Source organism: Leopardus geoffroyi, chromosome D2 (genome assembly GCF_018350155.1).
Source record: "Leopardus geoffroyi isolate Oge1 chromosome D2, O.geoffroyi_Oge1_pat1.0, whole genome shotgun sequence".
Taxonomy (NCBI): Eukaryota; Metazoa; Chordata; class Mammalia; order Carnivora; family Felidae; genus Leopardus; species Leopardus geoffroyi.
This window is the reverse complement of record NC_059334.1, coordinates 42,217,681-42,237,404: the sequence shown is the minus strand read 5'-3', so window position 1 is coordinate 42,237,404 and position 19,724 is coordinate 42,217,681. Positions and strand designations below refer to the sequence as shown.

Here is a 19,724-nt window from a genome sequence, read left to right as displayed (position 1 = left end):
GGGAGCTGAATTATTAGCATTTGTACTGAGACCTATGTTAACAAAAAATTATAGTGTAATGAGAGAGGGAGTAGCCATACTACTAAGAGAAAAATAACTTAGAAAGTAAGATTGTGTAAATGTTTGTTAAGCAGAATCTTGGGAAATCATTGGAGAGATGGTTCAATTCACTATTCCATTTGGCAAATGTCTCTTATCAGAGGAGATGAATGTGTAATGCCTTTATACCCCAATGGCATTCAACAGTTAAGACCACCTGATTAATGTCGCTCAACACAGTCTGTAATTACCAAGAAATCTTCAAATACAACACATTTCCATAGATTACCCTACATAACACATTGCAGTGATCAGCCAATGGGAGCCTTTCCGTGCACCTGGCAGTTATAATTCTGCACATAAAGCTAAAGACTGGCATCTGGTTCAGTTTTCATTTTCTTGTAGCTTGGATAACATGGGTTACCACCCAAGATTTTTGTACCCTCATGGTACTTGGAAAACATAACCTTTAAACCCTAGGATTAGATACTGAAGTTCACTACCATTTGAAACACTGCCAGAGTACAACCTCTTTGAGTAATCCTGAAGCCCTCATTGTGTGACATGCCCAGCAGTTAGTCACCAGTAGAATTCAAGAGCTCTGAAAGGAAGACAGACTTAAGTTCAAATCGTGTACCTGCAATTTCCTGGCTCTTTAGATGAGATATTTCAGCTAAACAGGCCTCAGTTTTGTCATTTACAAGATAAGGATATACAGAATTCCTACCTCATTCATTGTTTTCTAAAGTTCAATGAGATGATAGATGAAGTGCCTGGTTGGTTCAGTCAGTTAAGCATCTGACTTTGATTTTGGCTCAGGTCATGATCTCAGGTTGTGAGGTAAAGCCCTGCTTAAAATTTTCTTTCTCCCTGTCCCTCTGCCCCTCCCTCTCTCTCTCAAAAAAAAAAAAGTTCAATTGGATGATATAAAAGTTGACATTAAATGACATTTAACATTAAATAATGTTAACTTTTATTACTCTGAAACATCTAATTTCTTGTGTAGCTTAATATGGCAAAGAAGGGCACATGAACAGGCAAACACTCTTCGCATACAAATACAGACACATTAATCCATAAATTGCTCTTTTGTTTTATAAGAAAACATGATATATTTAAATGAATGAAAACATTTTTGTTCTACATAAATCTAATTCAGAAATTTCAGCATAAAGAAAGAGAATCATCACTTCTGTATCTCTAATGCCAAGTCACAAATTTGGCCTATGTATGAACTCATTGACTGACATATGAGCCTGTTAGCTTTAAAGGAACACACACCAAATCATTTATAATAAGTAGTGTAGCTTTTAGGAAAATACCCCCATTTTATATCATCCTGACAGAATTAGAAACCAGTCTTCAGCACTTACTAAAATATCCTAAAACAATGTTTTTTACATGACAGAATAAAGAGATACTCAATATATGGTGAAGTACGACCTTATCAATTCTAAAACTATACACATATTTTAGACCATACAGTTTCACTATAACACATTTCTAATGCTCTCCTTATAGCACACTCAGCATTTCATTCTTTTTTCTTTTTTCAACTTCAAAATGCAAATCATTCTAGAATAACTTTTTCAGATTTTAGTTAAAATTCTGCTTTTCCCAAGTTCTATAAGTCTTTTGATTTAAAAAAAAATTGTACTAGGGCTTACTCAATCAAAATTTGCATAAATACATTGTTATCTTTAAAACAATGTCAAATCACAAATAAGACATTTAACTCAGAGAGTTCATTTTGTTTTTCCATATGAGAATGGAAGAGATTTGCATGAAATATCTCCCACACAATCTTCAGCTCTCCCTGTGGTTTGCTAATATGTTTGCAAATGGCATTGCACCTGCTTTTATACAAACATCTTTGATGCCTACAGCATCCAATGCATCAGGGCATTGTCAAAGAAATAGCTGCATAACAAATAGCTCAAATGGATATAATGAGATATGCTCCATGATTGAGCACCTGACACTGTAGCCAGATATTTCTCAGATGAGAAATCCCTCTTCGTGATCAATGTGCCTTCCAAGCTTTGGCCAATTTGACATGCCCTTTGGCCATCTGTCTTCTCTGGATGTTTGGGTGGATTTCTCAATGAGTATTTATGCTTACAATGAAGTTTTGTCTATTCTATCTCCTGATCTGTTCGCCCTGTGAGGAAAACTATGGACATCTTACCTTAAAAATCTCAATTTTCCCTCATGCATGCATGGTGAGTAGGTTAAGTCATTAATTCCAGAAATATTTTTCATGACTGACTTAATACAAACTCGGATTTTACATTTTTTTCACAAACACAATTTTGTGTTTTCACGTACCTTCAAATGCCTGCCCTATTTACGTCAGTTAACTTTCTTTTTTTTTTTAACTGATAGTGTATTCCAGGACAGTATTTATTGTTGATATTTTCATTGTGCCAGTCCCAGAAGCATCAATAAGAAAAATTCACGAATATAATTAAGGACAAATCCTGTTGAATGCTGACAGCTTTATGGACTTTAGGTTTAGCATGGCTTATGTGATAAGATAATTATTCCTTAAAATTATTAAATCAACTCAGAACAGTTTTTTTGGTTAAGTGTTTTTACTGAAGTTGACATTCTTTCTCCGGTCCTAGAATAGTGACACTAAGGAGCTTATAGATCCAGATAGAGAGACTGAAACATCAAGGCTCACCGTGATGTAGAAGTAATACAGAGCTGGTACTATCTCGACTATGGCATCACTCAGTACAGTTTATCCACTTTGACTGGTACTCAGCTTACATGTCTCCTCCCCCAGGAAGCTGTCTCTGAATTTCCCAAACCCATTTAGATGCTTTCTTAAAATTCATTTTTTTCTTTCATTGTACCTTGCCTATGTCATTTTGATAGCACTTGTTATATCACCTCCATTATGTGTAGTTTTTCTCTCTTTTTCGTTTCAGAGCCCTTGGGTATGAAAGGATATGGCTTATATATCTGCATCTTCAATATCTCATACATCTGGCATATAGTGAGTGTGAGAAATATAGGTTGATTAAATAATAATAGGATTCTTGAATCATATGATTCAAATCATACGATTTGAAGTTCCTGCTTTAAATAGGAATTTATTAAGCTGCATAAAGTATTCAGCTTTTGAGTCTGATCAATAACATAGACTTGGCCCCTGGGAATACAAAGACTTAGGGAAAGAGCTGTGTGCTTCAGATCATCATTTTGTGATCTGTGTTCCAACTCAAGAAAGATGAAATTAACATTGCCCAAAGTAAGAATGATGGAAGTTGAGAAGAAAGGTATTCTAGAACTCATTAAAACACCACTGGCACTTAGCACTGTAGGTACTCCAATATACTGACATGATTAAGTTTATAGAGACTATGCCTACATTTCTGCTTCCCAGCTGTATTTATGCTAGAGATGTCATATTACTGGGATGATACCACCTTCAGTACAAATAATTTTACCCATATGGACTCTAAAATCACAAGTTAAATCTGAAAATATTTGTTCCCAAAGCAACACACAGAATTTTACATATTCAGTTAGAAAATGCGTGGGAGTGAACAGTGTCCAGAACTAGTAAGGTCAGTGGAAACAGTTTATTCATTAACCTATTCACCATTTCAAACAAGCCTTCATTAGTTGTCACCTGTATACATACTACATATTCATTTCTGATTGCTTGCCCACCCCCTTCCATTTAAGGCAATCTCTATTGCTGGAGTCAAATGTTCACACACTGAGAACTTATTTCCTACAAGGCTTCATTGCTATGATTTGACACCCAGTTTTGCATGACCCACTATAACCTTAGTCTTGACATTTATATAGATGAACTATATAATTACCTATTATTTTTCACCTACCAGTATCCTGAAGTCTTTTATATGTTTTAACACAAACTTTTTACAACGTTTCTTTATTTTTGGGACAGAGAGAGACAGAGCATGAACAGGGGAGGGGCAGAGAGAGAGGGAGACACAGAATCGGAAACAGGCTCCAGGCTCTGAGCCACCAGCCCAGAGCCTGACGCGGGGCTCGAACTCACGGACCGCGAGATCGTGACCTGGCTGAAGTCAGACGCTTAACCGACTGCGCCACCCAGGTGCCCCAACACAAACTTTTTAATACATATCTTGGTTCCATAGCAAATTGTTACCATAAAGTAACTGTGTCATTGGAGCTCCTCAGGAAAAGCCCAATAGGAGGGTGATAGGTGGATTTTTTTTTTTTAACAATTATAGTTAACGCTGATGCAGCAATTTAGTTTGCTATAACCATGGCTACACCACTTGTGGGGTCTGAAGTTAGTCCAGCCCTACCTATCAGCTACATGGTGTTTCCTATATATGCAGTCATTCTGCTGCGTAACCAACTTCTGAAGCCTCTATTCTCAAAGTCTGCAATGACCGCAATCCACCGGGGCAATTTTCTCTATTCATTAGGCCCAGGACCTATTATCTTCAAAGTGACTGTTAATACTCAGACTTCCATGCCACTAATCCCCGCTATCTAGTAAAAGAGGAAAGTAAAAGCCATATATCCTTCTCAACAATTTATACTCTTCTACATGAACTTGTCTGTAATTTTCTATAATTTCTGACCCGTATGACTACAGTCTCCTTTCCATGCCAACAACGTGTTTGAGTGCTCCCATCATAAGTGTTCATTGATTATATTCAGGTAGCCACCCTTTTGTCACTTCCTTCCACACCTCCTTTACATTCCATGATGTTTCATTTGAATTTTATCCTGAATTTCATTGCCCTTATTTTTCATGTCATTTCTCTAGCAAAACCCCAAACCTGCAGGAATTGAACTGTTTCTTCTATGATATAATACCCAGATAATAGAGCACTAATGAAAAATACTACACAACAGGGGAGATCAATTCTAGTATAAATATTAAATCATTAAGCTCTAATTAACGCTAAAAACTTCCAGCAATACAATTGCAAATGTGACATGTTCTCTCAATATATCAGAGGTACCTGGAACTCACCATTTCCAAACCTAATCTAGTAAAACATCTCCCATAAATCTATTCTTCTTCCAGTGTTCTTTTTCAGTAAACGGGCCCCCCTTTTATCTAAATATGCAAACTATATACCCTGTATTATCCTTGATAATCTCTCCTTCCTAACCTTCAACATTAATTCCTCTCAAATACTTGCTGATACCACATCCTAAATGTGTATCATCTTTTCCCATATTCTCCACAATCACAGTAGTCCAAGCTAATATCATCTTGCCTGAAATAGGTCTTCAGAACCTCAACTGTATATCTATTAGTTTATTACCTATTATCTGTAAGCTTACTAGACTGTAAGTGCCATTGGACCAATTTTTTTGGTCTATTTTTGCTATTTTATTTGCAATATTTTGCATTATTTTCCTTTGTTTACATTGAGCACTTTATAATTATTTGCTGAATGAATGGATGAATAGATAAATAAATACAATTAAATTTGTAACTATTATCGCAATAATCATACTCATGTATGAAGGAAGTATTAATATCTATATCATATAAGACAAAAATCCAAAGTTCAACAAAAGCCAAATAAGCAAAGAATTATTAATTTGGGTTTCAAGTTTAGGTCTTCTCAATTTCACTAACTTTAACTCCTGAGTATCCTTCCATTTTAGCACCATGATGTATATCAACCCTATGGATTTCTTTTTTTTTTTTTTTTTTTTTACATAAAATATACACTCAGAAAAGTATGTTCAATTCTTAATGTAATTATCTATGAACATAATAGTAATTCCTGTGGAAGGCATTCCAATGCTTTTAAAAACATACAATTCACTGTAAGTACGTTCACAAGAAATATTTTAATTTTGTAAATGGAAGTGTTTATATAGCCCCTATTCCAAATTTATTGATACTATAATGTATACAAAGTAGTCATCATGCAAAAGGAAAGGGAATCAGGGCAGAAATTAAAAAAAAAAACAGCATTTAAAAATCATCCCTATTATTTTCAATCATTTATTGTTTGCCATCTTGTAGACATTGTGCTAAGCAATTCACATGTTCAGTAAAATAGGAACTACTATCATCCCTATTTTACAGATAAGAAAATGGAGAAATTGAGCAAACAAACCAGGAGCCAAGTCCAACCTCTGTATGGTTCCAGAGATGCACTTAACATTCAATTGCGTTCCCAATAAGTAGTTAAGTCTTTCATTTTGAGCCACTACTTAGTGAAAAATCAACAAAAACACTTTTTACTACTGACAGCATCTGATGATGAGACATTTCAATTATAATCAGATGGGGAAGGAATACACTGTATACATTATGAAACTTAGCTTTTTCTGGATATTTAAGGAGCAAATTGTGTAGTCTTACCCATGAATTCAATCCCCAAGTGGTCTGCTACACCGAAGTCAGCATGTAAGAAAGAGAAACAGAAAAAGAGAAAAAGATTAGAAAAAATTCCACATGGAAGCCAATGGTTATAAGATTGACCTTTCAAGGCAAAGAATATATCTTTATTTTAACAATCATTTTTTGAGACAGATAATTTACAGATTGTCAACAAACTGAACACTGATTGGCATTTCCCAACAGCCTGGAGCTTCAGATGAAATAATATTGCATCAATTACCAAATATGCTAAGTATAAATTTGGCAAAAAAAAAGAAAAGGGAGGAAAACAAACATTTACACAAAGAATATCTGGTACTAAATTTATTTTCAGAACTCATGATATTTTAGGTAGAATACTTGTTCAATATAAATTTACCTGGACCTCTATGTTACTAATGCCAGTAAAGAACTGCCTGATACCTTAACCAGGCCCTCTTCATCTTCACAAACCTGGTCCTGATTCACGCCCCCGAACCCCCCCCACCCCCCGTCTGACCCTTGAGTCTTAGGATGATGAAACTTGACAGTGCTTCCTACCTATCAAAAATGCATGACAGATGTGTCCATGTCTGTTCTACGTGCATGTGCACAGCTGACCATTTGGACCCGTTAATGCTGATGTCTGTCTGTGATCAGCAGAGTGAGAAACTGGGCCCCACTGTGCCCAGGCATTCAACTCTTGAGGTCGGTTTATTTAAATGGTGCTTTCTTTTAATCATTCAGTTACTCACTTATTCACTTTTCAAATTCATTGTTTTATTTAATGATACTTTTTGTTGTAGTAACATATTTCTTAAATGAGAATACATGAAAAAATATGGCTACAATTGTATTTGTTTCTAAGACTAATTACTAGGCTTCCTTTTATGATTTTCTATTTAGCAAAGAAGCTTTTCTTTTTAGAAAATATGCACTCAGTTATCTTGAGTATTTTAGTGTCTTTCCTTTTTGTAAATAATTTATTTTTTAATTTTATTGCAGTAATATATATATATATATATACATGTATATATATATATAACAAAAAATGCATCATTTTAACCATTTCAAGTATACAATTTAGTGGAATTAATTACATTCACGATGTTGTGCACCATCACCACTGTATTTCCAAAACTTTTCCATCACCCCAAAGAGAAACTGCACCCACCAAGCAATAATTTCTCATTTCTTTCTCCTTGCATCCTCTGATAACCTCTAATCTACTTTCTGTCATAATCAATTTGCCCATAAATAGTTTATTTTTTAAGTAATTAATTAAGAAATGTCTTTTATGTAAAGAAAGATTATAATAAAGTTTTTTCAAAGTAGATGCATTACTTCATATGGTAATTTTGACTGCTTACTATATAGTATGACAGATACTTAGCACACTTTCATGGAAAGACAGGATTTTTGTTCTCAAGTAATTCAGACATCAGAAGGAGCCCACAGAGACAAAGGTGTCTTAATTCTCTGTAATAGCCCTATAATGGAAACCAGAACATATGCATTGGAAGGAGAGGCCAAGGACCCCTAGGCTTATTCCTGGGAGAAACAGAATATGCTAGTGAAAGAAAAGAGGTTGTAGAAAAGTTGGTAACACCATGTTTGGGTCCTTGTGTGAATAAGAAACTTCTCAATTGTGTGCACTTGGGTCCCTGGAGAGAGAGTAGAATTGTGGTATTTAAAAACGGGGATTTCAGTGAGATTACTTATCATGGGACTAAAGGTAAGAAAAAAATACACAGCATTAAAAAAACCTTTTTGCATACAGTCGGAATAGAATGCACAAGAAAGAGATCAGAATAAGAAAGTATATAGAAATATAGGAACAGAGCACCTCAAATAGTGGGCCAGAATGTCAGTGATATGACTGGGCAGTTAGAAGGCCACCAGCCTCCCAGCCTAGTTGAACAATAACTTTCTAGTGGAGCTAAGATGGCTCAGAAATGGCGCTTTGTCTGTTGTCTGTTTTGCTGGCAATAGAACCAATGGTCGTCACTCTTAATTGTTCCCACAGCCTTGGCTGCTCCACTTCTATATGTGACAGGGAATATGGAGAATCAGGCTTTGTGAGTCTGGAGACTGCACCAAGAACTGAGTGGCATGCTTAATAAATTTGAGGGCAATCTGAATTCTTTAAGCCACAATGAATTCAGGACCAGTAGAAGGGACAAATCAGAATTTGAAATTTATCTAAACACTGAAAGGTAAGTAGAATATTAAGGAAAGAAAATCTCTCTTCTCTTAACATAGCAGAAAAGTGACATCTGATTATAAGAGTTGGGATTCCCAGAATTACTATGGAGCAAGGTGGCATTGATATTCTTGAATTTTCTTTTTTTTTTTTATTTCTTTTTAACATTTGTTTAGTTTTGAGAGACAGAGTGCAAGTTGGGGAGGGGCAGAGAGAAAGGGAGACACAGAATCTCAAGCAGGCTGCAGGCTCTGAGATGTCAGCACAGAGCCTGACGCAGGGCTCGAACTCACGAACCGTGAGATCATGACCAGAGCCGAAGTCAGACATTCAATCACCTGAGTCACTCAGGCACCCCTTTATTCTTGAACTTTAAAGAGAAATTATTTATTAATTTTTATAATGAAATTCATGAAAACTGATGCCACTGAAACATATAAATAAAGAGATTATTTAAAATCTCTCTCACATGCACATATAAACACAACGCAAACACATACACACACACACACTTCTTTTATTAAAGCACTAAAAACTGTGATCCTTATTATAGGTCTAAAGCTACTGATAAGCTTTGTTTTCATACAAAAGGATCAATGAAAATCCATGAAAAACATGATAGAAAAGCAATTAATTTTGTCTATTGAGTCATATACAGAACATAAACCAAAATATTTCTCATAACCCTTCACTGGCTATTTCTTAAAGCAAACAGCCTTCTTGGGCATATTCAGGCCTGCATGAAAACATCAAGAGGGATATGGTAGAATTAATCAATTAAGTTTTCATTTATTCATTCACTCAACAAAGTACATGCCAAGAATTACACAGATACTGGGGTGGAAGAGAAAGCATATAAGCTTAAGCAAAAACAGTTTGATTTCCCCTATGGCATTTCCTAGAATGTGTAATTTCTATCTTTTTAACAGTTTGATTAGCTTTTTTTCTGTTCTTAACCCCCTTCACCTATTATGTCCATCCCTCCACCCCCCAACCCCCTGGCAACCACTGGTTTGTTTTCTGTATTTATGAGTCTGTTTCTGTTTGTTTGTTCGGTCTTGTTTAAATTCCACATATGAGTGAAATCATATGGTATTTATTTCTCCGTCTGACTTATTTCACTTGGCATAATATCCTGTAGGTCCATCCGTGTTGTTGCAAATGACAAGATCTCATTCTTCCTTATGGCTGAGCAATATTAACTTTTTATGGCTGAGCTTGATTAACTTTTCTATGTAAACATTACAATTCTTTTGGAATAGTCACCCCTTATGATGATATAATAGTGCCTAACACTTACTGAGCATTTATGATTGCCAGGAACTGCTTTCAACATTATCTTGCAGAAACATATAAGATTGTCACTACCCTCATTTTACAGATGAGGGACAGAGGCATGGGGAGGGGCACAAACTTCTCCTAAACTACATTGCTGTAAATGGTAGAAATGCAATTGAGACTAAGCATAGCCACCAATGAGTGACACTCAGGGTTTACATTTGCCTTCCCTATGAAGGAAAAGCTAATATTTATGAAACTATCAGGTAATAAAATGTTCAGGGAGGAGTTATCTAATCTACCAAAGAGAACAAATTATTTTCATGTATCCTCAGGCACTGTAGGAGCATGGCTTATTTACGTGCTCACCCGTAGTATATTCATAAAGTGACCAATATAAGCTAGGTGGAGGGGGGTTCCTTCTCTCCAAGGGACCAAATTGGCAAATCATCGATATTCTTCATTGGTTACTAGGGAGACTTCTTCATGATGAGGCTGCTCTAATTGAAGTGATTTGCTTGTATATACAGCAAGGGGTATATAAAGAGTTGTGTCTGAATCTGTGCCAAACATTGAACCAAATAATCTCATAATTGGCAGTACACGTAATAAGTGACTGCAACCCACTGCAGACCTGAAATATTCTCCAGATTTGAGGGCGAGGCAGGTGACTGGAGAGACAAATGTAATATTCTGGAAAGTCAAAACTCCTGGAAATTCAAGGCCCACATATTTCCAAAGTGTCCACAGTTCCTCATGTGCAAGGAATTCAATGTCTTTTTTTTTTTTTTCATATGGTAACAGACAGAGGCTACCAACAATTTCCTCAGTGTGGACAGGGTGAGGAAGAACAAGCAAAGACAATCCTTAACTGGATTCCAATCCCAGGGCGAGGCAAGGCAAGATGTTACCCAACTCGCCATGAGTGACTCAGTGCAATGCAGCACTGGGGCACTGCGACATGAATGTAGGGTTTTGGTGTCATTTTTGTGTTACAAGTAACTGAACAAGGCAATTCTATCACAGAATAGTCCCAAATGTGATTGTTTAAAACCATGTCACATGGGATGTGGAAAAACGTGCCACACGAAATTATTGTTCTGTGTTTAAAAAAGTTAGGATACTGGCTTCAAGTTCAACAGGTTTCTGCATTGCAAACATGTCTAAAGACCTTCAAATGTGTGCTGATACTCTCCCAGCAGTGGTTCAGTCGAACATATTTCCCACCTGGATGTCAACCACTTCACCATGAAGCAGCCTGTAGCATTAATGACTGAGGCATCTTCTCTCAGGGAAATAGATGCCATAGAAGTGTCCAGGAAAACAGCCACTCAACTATAAACCATGTTGGTTATAAATGGTTTTTTTCCCCTAATAACAGAACCCAAATCTGTCACTGTGTGGATCCCATCCACAGATCCTTGTCAAATGACTCTTCACTGGTGACACTAAATTGGATTTACAAAGATGGTAAACTGGGTCTTGAGTATTTACTGACCCCCAACACCTGGGCTTATCATTCTCTAGTAACTTCTAGAATCGCTGTAAAGAGTTATAATTGCCTCACACTTCAACAGTGAGTCCGTGTATTCTGCTTACTCCCAGATCACGGACAGGGTTATGAGATGCCATATCTTGAGACAGAGGTATGTATGCCCCAGTTTATTATTGTAAGATGGACAAAGCAAGAAAAGCTGGGACAGGCTTGAAGGTTTCTGCTTAGGGCAACAGTGAGGGCTGTGGGTGGACCTGGTGGTGGTTGCTGAGGGAAGCTTCAGTTTGGAAGCAATACTTGGGATCCACAGAATACATATACACTTTTCAAGAAGGTTCAGGGGTCGAGGGATAGGGGAACAGGGTTCACCACAGGCTACCAGGGCATATACCTGTATCATTAGGGGGAAGTGATACTTGGCAGTCACGGAGAGAATGCACAACTGGGAGAAGAGTGGCAGCCTGACCCGAATCTTTCAGGCCTGAGTCCCTACAGTGGGGAGGGAGGCAAGCAGGCAAGAGTGTGAGCACAGGGCTGCAGGATGAGGCAGGAAATTCCCTCTCTAGGCACTGGTGTCCTGAAAGAAGAGGGTATTATCATATTACCTTTTTTCCCAGTTATTTAGTGCAAGTTAGGAGATGAATGCAGGTCAAGTTCTGAACTCTATGCCGCCTTTGCTAAATTATACTTTAGCACTACATATTTGATTTTAAAAATCTATACATGTTCATAAATAAAGTTTAGAAAGTAAAACATCATGGTAATGATAAATCGACACCTCTCTCACTACCTCCAAAAAGTAATTCCCGTTATATTTTGGTTTATTTTTTTTTTTAGTTCCTCTGTCCATGTAAAATAAAGTTAAGATAGATTTTACACAAAATCACCCTGCATGATGTGCCTGTGTCAGAGGACATCCTGTGGCCATTTTAGCTCTATAATCCCAATGCCCCTCTGCCCTCCATCATATCAGAACTGACAGCTTTTTCTACTGTTGAGAGTAAGCCCTGACATTATTACTGTGGCCAGCCTCACACCAGACAGGTCATCAATCATAAAGAAGCAAAATCACTTTTGTAGAAAAGCACACAGACCCATTCTCCTTTCCATGGGCCTTGTTATAAAACATGGCCTATTTGTCTTCTCAAAAGCTCTATTGCTGATTCCTGCTAAGCAAAGAGACACCTGCATTTCACACCCCCTTCTCATTCTCTGCTTAAGCATGTCCATTTGTAGCAAAGGTGGCCATGGAGACTGTGCTGCATGTTCAACCAGGGCAAACTCAAGATGAGCAGCCTGTTCCATAAAATGAAATCTCAAAATAGGATTACAAAAGAGGTTTACGAGTGACCACCTGCCTAGCTCGCTCCTCAAAGATGAATCTTGCCTAAGTAGCTTGTAGAATTTTCCAGTGAACACATCTTGGAGTATTAGACTTAAGTCTGATTCCATGTTCACAGTTATTGAGCGGAGAATAACAATTAGCATCATATAGAAGAACTCTCCATTCAAAAACACACTACTTTTTTTGATTCTATGATTAATGATAGTAAATTTGTACAGCTAAATGCACGAAGGGCTCCTGCTCCTGAACTCACAATAATTCCCCCAGCATCTTCTCATATTTTATTGACTTTCTCAACTTCTCATATTTTCTCACGGGGTACTTCCACACACACTATTTCCTAATGTTTAAAAATAAGCCTGTAAAGTAGTGCTACTGAGCCCCTTTTAACAGCGGAAGAACATAAGCTTCTTTGAAGGACTAAAGATCATATTTGTAGACTCCTAGATTCTTAGGATGGAAAAGTATCTTAAATCCCAGGAGTGAAGGCCAGTTGCTTCTTTTCCTCACTGATTTATCACTTCAGCCTATCATAGAGTCTGACATTTTGTAGATGCCCAATAAATATTTATTGAGTGAATGAAATGCTATCTGGGTCAGCCCCTTTGCCCACTGAATATGAAATTCATACTCTGTCAGAGCATACCTAGCCTGTTTTCTGTCACTTCAGTTTTTGAGGATTCCAACAAACATGACATCTTTGGTGGCAACTCTTTCAATACCGGAAAAACATCCACAAATGTTTTTAGAACATCTCCCCAACTCAAAGTACATTTAATTACCAATTACATGAGTATATAAATCTGAAATCCCAAATTAGCAGGTTATTTTCTGAAAAAGGCCAACATCTTTGTCACATTTTTGTATGTAACTTAGGATTCACTTGAATCAATTAACAGGAAAAAGATACCAAGTTTTTGATGGTAATGAAAATATTATTTTACATGCCATTTAACGTTTTACTTCTTAATACTTTCAAAATATTTATGCACGCTTTGAAACAGCTATCAAGTTTTTGATGGTAATTAAAATATTATTTTATATTCTATTTAAGGATTTACCTCTTAATAATTTCAAAACATTTATGCACTATTTGAAATAGCTATTGTGTGCACTCTTATGAGTTCTAACTTTTCAACTTCAATCCATTTTATTTATCAGTAAAGACATACAGAAGAGATTATGGTTAATAGGTAAAAGGATTATTGTAAAATGGGGAAAAGTGTTACTCAAAAGACAGAAATAAACAAAAGAAAGGAAAAGAAAGAAAGAAAGGCATACATGGCAATCAGTATTCCAAGTTTTTATAACTGCTACAGTAATTAATTAAAGCCTTTGTAATTGTTTTAATACTATGTTTTTAATTGTTCCCAAATTCAAAAGTATAATATCTTCATGGTGGATAGTAATTCAGAAAATAATGAACACATTTTAAGAAATATTGCTCTGGGACGTCTGGGTGGCTCAGTCAGTTAAGAATCTGAGTATTGGTTTAGGCTCAGGTCATGATCTCATGCTTTCATGAGTTCAAGCCCCACATTGGGTTCCGCACTAGCAGCACAGACCCTGCTTAGGGTTCTCTCTCTCTCCTTGTCCCTCTGCCCCACACCCACTTGTGCTGTCTCTGTCTCTCTCAAAATAAGTAAATAAACTTAAAAAATAAAAAAGAAATACTCTCCTGAATACAACTAACAACCAGCTCCCAACAGATATGACCACTGTGGTAAAATGGAGATCCCCAAAAAAGGGATCTTCTGCTTCTCACCTGCCAAAGACAGAGGAACCAAAGAGAAACATTACCCAAGGGACCTGTGTGAGGTAGAAGATTCCTGGTCCTGAAACAATTTCCCAAGGTATTTATCTGAAGCATCCAAATGCAGTGATGTAATGGGGCTGGCAAAAAGTCTCATTCATATGAAGAAAAGAGTAAGCCCATGTCAAAAAAGTAGCAAAGATAATTCATTCTAAGCAGGCAAGTCAAGGTCATAACCTAGAAGAGGTACTTTTATGTTAGGACTCAGGAAAATGGTCAGTACTGAGAAAGTAAGTGCAATTTATCATAAGTGGAGTAACAGTTTCAGGATTAAGGCCAAAACAAGCAAGTATGTTGGAGGCATAGTCTTAAGTGATGCCTGATACCCTGAGAAATGGTATGGGACAACACAAAACAGACCTGAAACTTAGTTTTTTCTTTTGATAACTACTTTTTAGGTTGGACTCATAATTAGTAGCAGATAACTGTGGCCTCTGAATGGCAGACTTGTCCATTGTCAATGACTGGCTTTGTTTTGTTTTATGCAAAGTTCACTTGTATGGAAAACAGTATTATAGATATTTCTTCAAATGCAAAGGGTAGCTCGCATTTTTTGTAGAGAATCACTAAAAATAAGTGAACCACTAAAAAAAAAATAAGAGAAAAAATCACCCTTTCCCTTAACTCTTTAAGCAGTCTGTTCTGCTGGGACTTCTCAAATAGGCCCCATACTCACACACATGGTCTTGTGGTAGCCATGACACTCGCCTTGAGTATCCTTACTGATGGACTCAAATCTTCCTCCTACAAACGCATTCCACCTTTCAAGGCCCAACTCCTCCTGAAGCCATCTCTGATTACCAGAAATAACATCACCTGCTCCATTTTTCTAAGAATGATAATGAGATCTGTATTTAGAAAGTAGGATTATTACACCGTAAGTTGTAACTAGTAGGGATATACCTATATCATAACTATTAAAGTAAACTGGCCCCTTCTTTACTTCTCCTAGTGCCTTTCTATGGAGGGTAAACATTTATTGACTCCTTTTTCATAATTCCACCAGTTATCTTTCCCATTGAAGGTATACTTTTGTAAGATTTTTAAAAGTAAATCACATAAGCAAAAAAGAAAAAAAAAAGAGTAAATCACAAAAGTAAAATTATAGTGCTTTCTCTTGGGCTGTTATTTGCTCTCTTTGCCTTCCAGATTTTCCAACACACACACACACACACACACACACACACACACACACACTCTATATTTAGAATTACATAGTTTATTCCTCATTGAATCATGAGTCAACTTCAGGGAAGGAAAAAGAAAAAAAAACAGGTAAAGTTTTTTCCCCCCATTTTACCATATTAGTCAATTGAGGTCTTCACACTCATATAATTTCTTACTTTAATGTCTCTTGAAAAACAGAGAAGCATTTGATAGCCACTAGAATTGCAGAGAAAAGCCTCCACAAGGTGCTTATCCAGAGCCATGCATGACAATCCTGTTCTGCACTCCCGTGCTCATCCCCTGCCTCTTCCCATACACAAACTAAGCTCCACCTATGGAATGGATGAATGTGTTTCAACACAATAGGCCCTTTAGAGCTCTGGATAGTTGGAAGACCTATTTTCTCTTGCTCATCTTTTTAGACTCAGCTCAGACAATACCTCCAACGGTGTCCCTTCAGTAACACTCTGTTCTTCAGTTCTACCTTGTGGTCATTTATCCAGCAATCTTACCTTTTTTTTGGACTATCTTCTAGCAGGTAGGAACTGCTCAAAGCATTTTTGTTGACTGAATACACAAATGAATGGAAATAAGCATCTGAATAAATCAATCCATTTATTTAAATGTACATATTCATGGTGCCTAATATTTGGTATTGTGCTTCTAAAATGATACATAAAATCAGGCAACTGGGAAGACAATGTGGCAACCTTATGGGTTCTTTGTTAATTATGTTTCATTGCTTCATTCTGACAAGATGACACATTAAAATATTGGGGAACATCTTAATTTCATATTTAATTCTATAAGTTTTTTTTATAAAAAGCAACGCTATGGGAATAGTTTCATAGCTTATGATCCTTATGCTGAATATTTCTGTTACCAAATTTAAAAGTCACATCAATTTATTCTTATAAACCCCTGAACACCTGGGAATACTTGATAATGAGCACAACGTACGACACACTTGGGCTCACTAATGGATTAATTTATTACTTTTGCAGACTTAAAATGTAGCAATAGGATGAAACTTTTTTCCCTAAATGCATAATCAGCTGAGAGTGTTATTTGTCTCATTTAAATGCAAAGAACAATTCTTTTTTTTTTTTTTTTTTTGCTATCTGCTTCCTAAATCCATTAAGTAGTTAATAACATAAGGACTAATGTAAGCTTCCTTTATTTAATAGAAATAAAGAAATAGAATTTAAACCGGCAGAGCCTTCTTACAATAATGGCTTCCCCCAGAGTAGCTGGATTATTCTTAGTAGAGTAGGAAAATCAAGGGAAGCTCCTTTATTAAAATAATGAAAGAAACCATTATCTAATTTTGCCTACAGTTAGCTGAGATCTAAGTCAAATCCACCTACTTCTAAGTTCTTACCCTCATCCTCCCACTGCCTTCTTCCATAGACTTGGTAACTTTCTATATGTATTTCCTAGATACTTAGAGGAAATAATCATTCTGCTGGGCATCTTATTAGTAAGATTACTTTTTTCAAAACGGTGTGCAGGTGTCAGAAGCCGAGTATGGATGAATCTAGAAAATTCTAATTTTACACCCCTTAGACATTAACAAGGCAAATGAACAGAATCTACAGCATAATTCCTTTAAACTACCATCTACAAATGCATACTTGAGAATCTATATGACATCCTTCTGACTCATCCTGATAGCATCCTTCCTAGAGATCGCATTTTATAGTTGAGGAAACTAAGATTCAGAGGTGGGTTAATCTGCTCAAGTTGGGAAACATCTCATTTCATTAAATCATGCTTCTGTCTCTCACAAAAACCTTTCTGCCTTGTCTTGCAGGCCATGTAAATCAAACATTAATGATCCCACCCCAGGCTGCTTCTCCAGCCCCACCCTCACACTCACTCTCCAATTCCAATGCCTCAACTTGCATGCACACTCTGGTGAACTCTGGAAAGCATATCTTTCCCCACATAATGTCCCCAGTAGAGATAGTCCTTCACAGATTTTTTTTATATTTATGTGTTCTTAAGTTTCATCACACTCTACTCTGTTACTGTAGTTATTTGTTTACTTGCCCATCTTCCCCCAAATGACTACACACAACTTAATAAAAAGACCATGTTTAATTTCTTTTTATATTATAGATTTTGGGCCAGTTCCTGGCACAGAGAGAGCATTTGGTTGAATAAAGGAAAACTATACCACTGCATGGATTTTTGAAGTTTTACGCAGTGTGGTCTCTGTTACTGGTAGTTCTTTTTATCTTGTATCCCTTCCTCCATTGTTTCATGGAGAAAGGCCTTAGCAATAAAAAAGGAAAAAGGAAAGTTTTTGAGTTGTAAATTCTTGGTCTGGAAGGAACTGAAATATAAACTGGTAGATCTTATATTATAGACAAAGAGACAGGCTCCTCCCACAGTTTGGTATGTTAAAGATTTTCTAGGAAGGGAAGAGATGGAAGAAAGCCAAAATGCCTAGGAGATGACCTTCAGAAAGAAACATGCACATTGCTTCTGTAAATCATACCCTTCTTACTATACCCACTGTTCTGGTTACAGGAAGTAAAACAGGTTCCAGAAACAGAGCTGTCTTGAGCTTCCTAAGTATAGGCCTGGAGGCAGCAAGACCACAGAGCCGCCCATGCCCATTGCTCTCCCAACTTCAGCTTCACACTGAAGGATGGGATGACTACAGGTTCCAGACAGATGTGCCTCAGATGTGCCAAGTAGGAAGAGCTACACAGACCAGTTTATTCCCCACATACCTGACAGGTACAGTCACTGAGAGCTTGTTATCAATGAACTATGAAGTTGGCAAGACTATAGGATGCAACAATGATGTCTGTGGACTGAAAAAATATGATGGTAATGAGGACATCTCAGCAGACGCCAGCATGGATAGGCAAGGGTACAAAGGATTCACTGAAGCCACAACCTCAGCCTTCCTCCTGCTGCACCAATGTCTGGGCCCTGTGTGAGCCAAGCCTCTTCCCAGAGCTTCGATACAAACCTCAAGGAATAGGAGTCAGTCGTAGACTGTGATTCTGCCTTTCTCTAACCCAATGGAACTTACAAAGAAAATGAGGAAAGTGAAATGATATAGACGTTATAGCTTAAATTTTGTGAAGGCTTAATCTAGGCAGTCATTCCTCTGTGTACTTTACATGTCTTAATTCATTAAAAACCTACAACAATTTTATGAAAATCTACAGCTATTTTTATTTCCAAATCAGAGATGAAACTGAGGCACACAGAAGTTAGCTAGGTTCCTCAACCTGTAACCAACTATGCTGGGATTCAAACCCAGGTTTCAAATATTCATTCTTTGAACCCACTCTACAAATGGCCTTTTATCCATATCTGCTCCATATTCTGTAGACTATCATTTGTTACTGCTACAAGATTAAGAAGCTGATTGATTAACTAATTGTACTGCAAAATTAGATGCAATTGCCCTGAGCTCAATATCACCATGTTATGCATGAATTTTACTGTATTTAAAATTTTTTTCTTTTAAATTGGTATTTCTTGCCCTTGAAAAAAATTGGAATATAAAATAAGGTAATTTGTATGGTAACAAAACAAAATATTTAAGCAGCTAGGTGCAAAGAAATTTTCAACAAATGTAGTGGGATTTCCAGCTGTTAAGCACTTATTATTGAAATGTTCTTGCTATGAGCATTTCATATTATTAAACCAAACAATTTTACTTAGTCAGTGTCAAACCAGCTTGAATTTTGTTTTCAGTAATTTTCCTTTTCTTCATGTTAATAGATGGATGGTAAATCCTAGATAAAAGGTTCAAGGCCATATGAGATTTAAATAATAACATTTCCTCCCTTGTTCAAATTGAGCCCTCTCTAGAAGAAATGAAATTAATTTGCTCATTGTAGGGACTAAATTGTAACAATGGCTCACGGGGGTCCAAAAATGTCACTCAAAGATATGAGTAAGAGGAGTGAATCGTGTGGTGGCTGTTGACCCCATGACTCCCAAAGGTTATACAACTGCAGCAAGCCAAATTCTCCTCTAGATCAACTTCATCTTTCCTTCCAGCAC

At 36.8% G+C, this 19,724-nt stretch overlaps 1 protein-coding gene across 10 annotated transcripts in view; it reads right to left on the bottom strand.

Annotated features, from left to right (window-relative positions):
* The window catches only part of NRG3 (neuregulin 3), a 1,060,953-nt gene that overhangs the window by 118,764 nt on the left and 922,465 nt on the right, over positions 1-19,724 (bottom strand). For 7 of the 10 annotated variants that reach the window (XM_045437860.1, XM_045437862.1, XM_045437863.1 and 4 more), the window contains exon 4: positions 6,392-6,418. In XM_045437860.1, the coding sequence (XP_045293816.1) occupies positions 6,392-6,418 (27 nt within the window). The remainder of the gene's footprint in view (positions 1-6,391; positions 6,419-19,724) is intronic. The other 3 variants (XM_045437861.1, XM_045437869.1, XM_045437870.1) reach the window with 1 other exon arrangement.